This window comes from Sphaeroforma arctica (assembly GCF_001186125.1).
Source record: "Sphaeroforma arctica JP610 unplaced genomic scaffold supercont1.188, whole genome shotgun sequence".
Lineage (NCBI taxonomy): Eukaryota > Ichthyosporea > Ichthyophonida > Sphaeroforma > Sphaeroforma arctica.
This window is the reverse complement of record NW_014040370.1, coordinates 104,905-115,290: the sequence shown is the minus strand read 5'-3', so window position 1 is coordinate 115,290 and position 10,386 is coordinate 104,905. Positions and strand designations below refer to the sequence as shown.

General features: G+C 47.1%; 2 protein-coding genes across 2 annotated transcripts in view; both read right to left on the bottom strand.

The window, feature by feature from the left end:
* Positions 1 to 837: 837 nt before the first annotated feature.
* On the bottom strand, positions 838 to 1,307 carry SARC_03630 (hypothetical protein; the record flags this gene model as incomplete). Its single annotated transcript, XM_014302575.1, has 2 exons — positions 838 to 1,221; positions 1,272 to 1,307. 2 exons carry the CDS (start codon positions 1,305 to 1,307, stop codon positions 838 to 840), a joined length of 420 nt encoding a protein of 139 aa, XP_014158050.1.
* Positions 1,308 to 1,357: 50 nt separating this feature from the next.
* SARC_03629 (hypothetical protein) overlaps positions 1,358 to 10,386 on the bottom strand; it is a gene marked incomplete at both ends in the record, with an annotated part of 31,941 nt that continues 22,912 nt past the window's right edge. Inside the window, one exon of the mRNA XM_014302574.1 lies at positions 1,358 to 10,357. Within this exon, the coding sequence (XP_014158049.1) occupies positions 1,358 to 10,357 (9,000 nt within the window). The remainder of the gene's footprint in view (positions 10,358 to 10,386) is intronic.

Sequence of the window (10,386 nt, the reverse complement as noted above, 5' to 3'; positions counted from 1 at the left end):
TTAATATATATATATATATATATACATATGTATATTTATCACTGCAAAAAGTTCCATGAGGAATACATTTATATCTTAACCACTGCAAGAAGATTCATGAGGACTATATATATATATTAATCATCGCAAGATCAAAAGTACAACATACATGTGCTTATATGAACATTAACGCATTCATTGAATTTATATGATTATTAACGCATTCATCGAATGAGTCCGAACACATACTCTGAACACGTACACAAGAACGTATAGAAATGGCTAAAATACAAGAAAGCACATCATCTGACAATCTATACATATGTGTAGATATCCATAAACACATCGAAACACTTACACTTACTCATGTGTAGAGATAGATACCTTAACATTGTCATGTGTAGAGGGATACCTTAAATACATCTAAAAACATATACGCTACACTACTTTATCATGTGTAGCAAGAAATATCATACCTTCATCACGTATAGAGAACCATAAATACATCTAAACACATAAACGCTACATTATCATGACCTTCAATAGTAGCAAAAGATATCTTACCTTATCATGCTTAAATACATCTAAACCTATATAAAACCACATAGACTACACTGTGATGTGTAGTGAGAGATTCACTAAATTTAATAGAACGTTTCATTAGATACACCTAAACACCAACAAACACTATCATGAGAAAAGATATATACGCAAAAACATGAATTGAATATCCATGTTTCATTGGCACATTTGCGATAGAGTTGAGATTTAAAAATGTAGCAGAAATATTATTATATATTTTTATTTCCTTTTAGTATATTTCTTTAACGTTCCGAAATTGAGACCTCAGTAACAGGCTCACACGCGCAAGCATGTTGCCGTTTCTTCTTCCACATTGACATCCACTCCGATGAGGTCAGCTTCGACATCTACAGACACTTCACATTCGTAACCTTCAGGCACGTTAGGGAACTTGTACTCGCCATTGGCATCAGTAATAAGCTGCTTAGTGTACACAATCTCTTGGCCCAAATAGCAATTGATCACAACAGGGAAGTTGGGTATAGCCGCACCATTATTTGCGAAGTCTGTTACTCTACCTGTCGCACAGGTAGAAGGCAGGGATGATGGCGACAGTGTTGACGACGGTGATGCACCAGTGCATATGGCGGAGTCCCCACCCAGATCAACTTCAACGGCAAACGTCGAACCAGTGGTAGGAAGCAACACAGAGCTGTCGACCTTAACGTCACAGTTCGCAGATGAAGGCACATCGGTGAAACTGTACTCACCGAGCTGATTAGTAGTGACCGTCTACGTAAAGCCATGCGCACAAGTGATCGTTACTTGGGCATCTGGAAGCACTTCATTAGTGGAACTATCGTCTAGCCACAGTAGCAGCCGCTGGTGACGTGACTGGGTCTGGACTAGCTGATGATGCAATGCACTGTAGTGAGTCGTCTTCAAGGACAAATCCAACAGGAGACGCAGAGTCATCAGCGATCGTAACGTCACAGGACGAAACGGAAGGCACAGCGTCGAAGACGTACTCACCGAGCTCATCAGTAGTGACTGTCTGCGTATAGCCGTCCACACAAAGCATCGTTACAAGAACATTTGGCAGTGGTTCATCAGTAACAACATCAGTTACGGTTCCAGAAACACAATCACCAGCTGCTGGTGAAGCGGTTGGCGTTGGACTAGGTTCCTCATTCACACTCGGCGTTGGCGATGGCGATGATTCTGTCGCAATGCACTCTGCTGTTGTGTCGTCTCCAACGACAAATGCAACAAGAGATGCAGAGTCATCGATCGTAATGTCACAGGACGAAGCGGCAGGCACATTGTTGAAGGCGTACTCGCCGAGCTCATCAGTAGTGACCGTCTGCGTAAAGCCGTCCGTACAAAGGACCGTTATAGGAATATTTGGCAGTGGTTCATCAGTATCAACATCGGATACGGTTCCGGAAACACATTCTCCAGCCGCACTCTCACCCTCAGCTGCGGGTGACGCGGTTGGACTAGCTGCTGGTGATGATGCTGGTGATTGCGATGGCGACTGCACTGGACTAGGAGTTGTTGATGTTCCGACTGGCGCCAGATCCGCGGGTGACGGCGATGCCGTTGGTGTCGGACTAGGCGCAGGCGCAATGCACTCAGCTGAGCTATCCTTGAAGTCTATCTCCACAGTATTAGGCTCATCGGCGAAAGTAATCTCGCATACGGCAGTAGGGGGCACGTCATTGAACGAGTAGACGCCAAGGTCATTGGTAACCGTCGTCTGGGTAAAGCCATCATCACATGTGATTTTGATTGTTTCACCACCAAGCTGTGTATCCGAATCAATAGCTGAGACAATGCCAGAGATACACTCTCCTGCTGACTGATAGCCGAAGTCCACATCGGTTTGGATATTCTCTAGCACGGACAATATGACTGAGGTCGTAGCTTCGGCATCACCTCCATCGGTGGCGCCATTTATAATCTGCAGAATGTTAGTGCTATCAGCGGGGTCAGTCACATTGCTCGGTACAGAGATATTGTACGTGCAAATCGGAAGCGACGGGAACGTGTAAGCACCATCGACACCAGTGGCGGGGACCTCAAATGTGAGTAATGGATTCTCTTGGCATGTCGCAGTAACTGGGACATTTTCAACTCCACCAACAATAGCACCAGTCGCGTCCTCCTCTCGTACGTAACCAGAAATACTGCCGGTCGACCCGTACTCGAAATCGACTTCACCCACCGACTGGGAGGCCATCGAAATGATAACTTCCGTTGACGATAGCAAATTGTCGGTGTCGATCGGTCCACCGTAGATTGCACCAACGGAATCCACCGAAGATGGCGCAACAACAGAATAGATGCAGAAAGCTAGTTCATTGAACTCGTAGTTACCATTAGCATCTGTCACGGTGGTCTCCTCGATGCTAGGATCTGCACAAGTCAGTGTGACGGTTTGATTCGCGATAGCAGCTCCAGTAACGGCATCCTTCAGACTTCCGGCGATGGCGTTTTGATGCAAGTACTTGAAATCAACGTTCTCCTCTATGGCATTGTTGATATCAATTATTACGCTTTGCTGCTCTGCCGATCCATTCAGGACGGTCCCACCAACAACAATGCCATTGAAAGCAGAGGTAGTGACAGTGGGTGGCACGGTGACAAGGTAGTCACAGTCGTAAAGATCATCGAACATATAGTATCCAGTTGCATCACTGACGGTCATCAGTATAACACCGTTACATGTTAGAGTAACGGGAACACTAGCCAGCGCACTCTGGTCGTAGTCATTGAGCGTGTATCCTGAGATAATTCCGCGAGGTCCGTACACGTAGTCAGCTACCCCAGTGCGGACAGTAGACGTGATGGATACAAATTCCCCAGAGACACTACTGATAGGCTCTCCGTTGAACGTCTCAGGTACCGACACTAAATATGTACAGTCCTTAATCGAGTCAGCGATGCTGTAAGCTCCGGTAGCATCCGTAACGGTTGTGTATATGATAGATGTATCATTGACGCAAGTCGCAGTTACAGTAGTACCTGCGATACCAGCTCCATCCTTTCCGGTCACCATTCCAGAGATAACTGCTGGAGGTCCGTACACGTATTCAGCTATCCCAGTACGGGCAGTAGCCGTGATGGTCACAATTTCCTCAGAGAGACTAGTGATAGACTCTCCGTTAATCGTCTCAGGTACCGACACTGAATATGTGCAATCCTCGATCGAATTAGCGATGTTGTAAGCTCCGGTAGCATCCGTAACGGTTGAGTATACGATAGATGTATCATTGAGGCAAGTCGCAGTTACAGTAGTACCTGCAATACCAACTCCAGTCGCTCCAGTCACCGTTCCAGAGATTACCGCTGGGGGGATGAGTGTGTATAGGAACGAAGATTCTGCCGTGCGAACAGCGGACGTGATACTCACAGTATCGATATTGGTCTGGACAACTTGGCCTTCGAACACCTCTTGTATTGTCACAGAGTAGGTACAGTCAGGGACATCGTTGATGAAGTAAGATCCAGTCACATCTGTGACGACATCATATACAACAGACGGCGTCTCTGCACACGTCACACTTACAGGAACTCCTGAAAGAGACCCAGTTTCACCTGCTACAACTCCCGAGATGACTGCTGGAACCTTGTATACAAAATCGACATTTGTAAGGTCCCTCTCGTCAACACTAATGGGGACCGACGCCTCAATCAAAGTAAGATCGCTATCATAGCCGTCGAATATTGGCTTTAGTCCACCAGTTGCGCTCACCTCTTCAGGTACGTTAATAGTGTACGGACAAAGCAGAATATCGTCGAAATTGTACTCTCCATTCGCATCCGTTACCGTTGTTAGTTTGACATCGATAGCATCAGTGCAGACCAGTGTGACCGTTACGCCACCAACTCCATTGCCCTCAGCAGCAGAGTCCTCGTAGATGACTCCTGAAATGCTTCCCAACTCTCCGTACTTGAAGTTTACATCCTTTACAGATTGGTTCGCGAATGTGACAGGAACTGTAGTAGACGAAACGTCACCATCGCCGTCTTCGGGTCCCGAATAGACACCACCACCGTATGGTACCGTTTCGGGTACCACGACAGTGAAGTCACAATATCCAAGGTTGACAAACAAGAAGTTACCATCTGCGTCGGTCTGTGTCCACTTACTTACTCCGGATTCAGCACACGTCAGGGTGACATTTTGGTTTGCAATGCCGTCACTGGTGACGTAGTCCTGAAGATTACCAGAAATGGTACCCTCAGGCGTGTATAAGAAATCAATATCGTCTCCGGCTCGATCTTCGGAAGAAATGGTGACATCGTGATTTGTAATGATGCTATCAGCATCAATAGGTCCCGTGGAAATAGCTCCGCCGAACGTAGATGACCTAATGGCAGGTAGAGCAGTAATAGTGTATGTACATTCGGCAAGTTCAAGGTTTTCAAAGGCGTAATAACCCTCGCTATCTGTGGTGGTATTTGTTACCGTACCATCACAGTTCGAATATGAAACAACAGTGACATCAGCTATAGGCGATTGGTCGAAGTCACTGAGAATGTGTCCAGAGACTCTTCCAGTCGTCGGGAAATAGATGAAGTCCTCCTCTGCTGTTCGATCAATGGTTGTAATGCTCACATATGTCATATTTTGGCCCAAAATAGGTTCTCCCTCGAATTCCTCCGGCACATTTATGAAGTATGTGCAGTCCGCGACATCATTCATGCTGTAATTTCCATTCGCATCGGTATACACTACGATAACATTAGACGGATCTTCAGCACACGTAGCAGTCACAGGGACACCTTCGATACCAACGCCATCCTCATGTCCTAAAATGGTGCCGGAAATGACTGCTGGCAAGGTATATAAGAAATCAACATCAGTCACTTCGTTTTCTGTGACTGTGAGAACAACGGGTATCTGGAGCTCAGTATTATTGAGTGTAGGACAGGGGCACTCTCCATCAGTTCCATTCAACACTTGGGGTATGGAGACAATGTATGCACAAACGGGAACGTTGTCGAAGGAATAGTCTCCATTCTCGTCCGATTCGATTGTGTATGTGATGTTGTCTGATTCAGTACATGTCAACGTAATCGGTACTCCAGCCACACCACTAGTTGGGTCCACATTATTCTCGAACACGGAACCTGAGATACTGCCTACCGCTGTGTATAAGTAGTCGACCTCATTTTCAGATAGATTCGAGGGAGTGAGTTCGACCGTGGTAGAATACAGAACTTCGTCTGTGTCGATGGGACCATCGAAAATGGCGCCATCGGAGTCCACAATGGCAGGTGCCACGATTGTGAAATCGCAGAAGCCGAGTCCAGTGAAATTGTAGAAACCATCTGCATCTGTCGTGACGGTACGGAAAAGAACCGGGGAAGAATCCGCGCAAGTTAGCACAACATCTTGGCCTGCGATTCCATCTCCACTGACATAGTTCAGAAGAGTACCAGATATGCTACCTTGCTTCGTGTATGCGAAATCTACGTCCACAAACAAGTTGTCCTCATAGATTTCAACATCGTGCTGCCAAAGGATACCGTCCTCATCAGTTGGTCCCGTTGTCATGACGGCCTCATAATCAGTGATATTGATATCCTGGGGAGCAGTGACAGTGTAAGCACAGTCCAGAAGATCGTCAAAGATATAATAACCGTCCGCGTCTGTTGTGGTGGTATTCACCACAACACCATCGCAACTCAATACCAAGTCAACGTTCGCCAAAGGCGACTGGTCGAAATCATCCAGTACGTTTCCGGAAATGATTCCGAGAGGGATGTAGACGTAGTCTACATCTCCTGTGCGATCGCTGGGCGTGATACTCACAGTACCTTCGCTGGAACTCTTGATCGGCTCTCCAAGGAATGTCTCTGGTACAGTCACGGTGTAGTTACAGTTCTCGACATCTCCAGTGAAAATATAATCTCCATTTGACTCAGTGACAACTGAATAGACGATAGACGGATCTTCCACACACGTCGCAGTCACTGGGACGTTTCCGATACCCTCGCCATCCTCGTAACCAACAATGTTTCCAGAAATGACCGCAGGAACAATGTACAAGAAATCAACGTCGGCGACATCTTGTTGAACAAGGTCGATGGTAACATCCGCCTCAGCCTTAGTGTCATCGCTGTCGTAGCCCTCAGCAATGAGAGCGATTGGATTCGATTCGCCGCTTCCGGTTATCTGATCGGGTACAGAGATAACGTATGCACATAGTGGAATATCAAGGAAGGAGTATTCGCCATTGGCATCTGTCTCTGTTGTTATAATAAAGTCATTGACATCGGTACATTGCAATGTAACCGTAGTGGCATCCACCCCATTGTCCGCATCAACAAAGTCCTCATATAGTGTACCAGTGATACTTCCAACCTCCGTGTAGGTGAAGTCAACTTCGCCCTCAGAGGGATCCTCGAATGTAATGGGAACAATAGTAGACCATAGAACCTCATCCGTGTCCGTGGGTCCCTCGTAGATATCACCAACATTACCAACAGATGCAGGCGCTACGATCGTGTAGTCGCAGTATCCAAGATCTTGGAACTCGTACATACCGTCCGCGTCGGTCTGGATCGACATTGATATCTCGGGATCAGAGCATGTTAGAGTGACAGTCTGATCTGCAATGGGAGCGTTGCTGACATAATCCCGCAAATTACCAGCAATGGTGCCTTGCGGAAGATACTTGAAATCAACATTCACCTCGTGTAAATCGTCGCTGATGACTATAACATCGTGTTCCCTCTCTTTACCATCCTCATCGATTGGTCCATTAACAATGACACCTTCGAATGCGTCTAGACTGACCGAAGGTGGGGCGGCAACAGTATACGAACAGTCTACAATATCCTCGAAAATGTAATAACCTGAACCATTGGTGGTGGCACTTGCCACCTCGACACCATTGCAGATCAATGACAGGTTAACGTTGGCCAAAGGTGTTTGATCGAAATCATTGAAGGTATGTCCGGAAATTGATCCAAGAGGAATGTATAAGAAGTCCGCCTCTCCGGAACGAACATCGGGCAAAATGCTCACCGAAACGTTCTTAGGACCCTTGATCACCTCGTCGTTGTACGTCTCTGGCACCGTCACAATGTATGTGCAGTCGACCATATTCTGGTCAATGACATAAGCTCCAGAAGAATCCGTGATGGTGTCGTACACGATCGACATGTCCTCTGCGCACGTGGCAGTCACAGTGACATTTTCAATACCTTCTCCGTCCAAGTAGGCAGTCACGTTTCCGGAAATGACTGCTGGCACCTTGTATATGAAATCAACATCGTTGACAATACTCTCTTCAAGATCGAAGCTGATATCTGCCTCAGTCAAGGTGTCGTCGATGTCGTAACCACTATTGATTGGCTTGACTCCACCAGTCACACTCACATCTCCAGGTACAGAGATATTATACAGACATAGCGGAATATCGCTAAAGTCGTACGCTCCGTTGGCATCTGTTGTGCTTGTTAGCGTGTAGTTGTCCATCTCAGTGCATACCAATGTGACCACTACCGCCTCGACGCCATTGGTAGGAGCAATTGAGTCTTCGTATATCCCACCCGAAATGCTGCCCACCGCAGCGTAAGTGAAGTCCACGCCAACTTCAGTCGGGTCCTCAAAGGTAACATCGACACTGGTAGATGACACAATGCCATCCGTGTCTTCAGGTCCCTCGAAGACACCATCGGGGCCTACACTTACAGGTGCCACAAGAGTGAAATTACAGTAGCCGAGTCCAGTAAACTCGTAACGACCATCCGCATCCGTTGTTTCGGTCCTGGTTATGGCTGGCGTGGTCTCATCGCAAGTAACAACAACATCTTGGTTGGCAATTCCTTCTCCAGTAACAAAGTTCTGAAGAGTACCTGATATGCTTCCCTGAGGAAGATACGCAAAATCGATGTCTTCAACATTCAGATTGTCGCTAGTAATGACAACATCGTGCTCCCTCACACTACCATCCTCATCAACCGGTCCATCGGTGATGATGCCTGCGAAGTCGCTTTGGCTGACAGATAATGGTGCAGTGACTGTGTATGCGCAGTCTACAAGGTCCTCGAATACGTAGTTGCCTGATCCATCGGTAGTGGTACTGTTCACTTCAACGTCATCGCAGTTCAATGCCACGACAACATCAGCCAAAGGCGACTGGTCGAAATCATTGACTACCTGTCCGGAGATGGTCGCAAGAGGAACGTACACGAAGTCCGCCTCTCCTGTGCGAACGGTAGGCGTAATGCTCACCGTCGTCTCGCTGGGACCCTTGATAGGCTCCCCGTTGAACGTCTCTGGCACGGTCACGGTGTAGTCACAGTTCTCCATATCCTCGTCAATAGTGTACCTTCCATCAGCATCCGTAATAGCTTCATATACGATAGTCATGTCTGTTGAGCAAGTCAAAGTTACTGTAACGTTCTCGATTCCTGCACCATCTTCGTACCCTGTTACAATGCCAGAAACGACAGCTGGAACCTTGTATACAAAGTCAACACCAGTGACCTCCGGCACATCAAGACTAATGGTAACATCCGCCTCGGTCATAGTATCATCGGCGTCATAGCCTACATTAATTGGCTTCGAGCCATCAGTCGCGCTCACCTCGTCGGGAACAGAGATAACATATTCACATAGTGGAATATCGTTGAAAGCGTACGCTCCATCCGCACCAGTCACACTTATCATCGTGAAGTTGTTGGCATCGGTGCATTGTATTGTGACCGTAACCTCCCCCGCTCCATTGTTCGCATCGACAAAGTCCTCGTAGATAGTTCCAGAGATAGTTCCGACCTCTGAATAGGTAAAGTCAACTTCACCCGCAGATGGATCTTCGAATGAGATCTCAACAGTGGTAGAAGAAAGAACATCATCAGTGTCTGTAGGTCCGTCGTAGATATCACCAACATTATCCACCGATGTTGGGGCTGCAACCGTGTAGTCGCAGTATCCAAGATCAAGGAACTCGTAGTTACCAGCCGCATCGGTCTGTGTCGATGTCGATACCACGGGATCGGAACAAGTTAGAGTTACAGTCTGATTTGCAATGCCATCAGTACTGGCAAAGTCCCGTAAGTTACCAGAAATGGTTCCTTGCGGAAGGTATTTGAAATCAACATTCACCTCCTCCACATAGTCACTGTTGATGCCAACAGTGTGTTCTCTCTTCTTGCCGTCGTCATCGGCCGGTCCGATGACAATGATACCCTCAAACTCAGCTGAACTGACTGAAGCTGGGGCGGCTACAACGTAATCGCAATTTTTGAGGTCCTCAAAGATGTAGAAACCTGAAGCGTCCGTGCTAGTCTCCTCAACCACATCATTGCAGCTCAACGTCACAACAACGTTGGCCAAAGGTGTTTGGTCGAAATCATTGAGAGTGTGTCCCGAAATGGTTCCAAGAGGAACGTATGTGAAAGTCGCCTCTCCTGTGCGATCAGTGGGTGTGATGCTTATCGTCGTCTCGCTGCGACCCTCGATAGGCTCCCCGTTAAAGGTCTCTGGCACCGTCACGATGTAATTACAGTCCTCCATGTTCTCGTCAATGGTGTAATTTCCATCTGCATCCGTGATCGCTTCATACATGATAGTCATGTCTGTTGAGCAAGTCACAGTCACTGTAACATTTTCGATACCTTCTCCATCCTCGTAACCTGTAACCGTTCCAGAAATGACAGCTGGCACCTTGTATATGAAATCAACATCAGTGACAACCGCCTGAACTAAATCGATTGTAACATCCGCTTCGGCCTTGGTGACATCGCTGTCGTAACCTTCGTTGATTGGCTTGACTCCATCCGCTACGCTCACCTCCTCGGGAACGGCAATGGCATATGTGCAAAGTGGAATATCCTTGAAAGTATACAGTCCATTTGCATCTG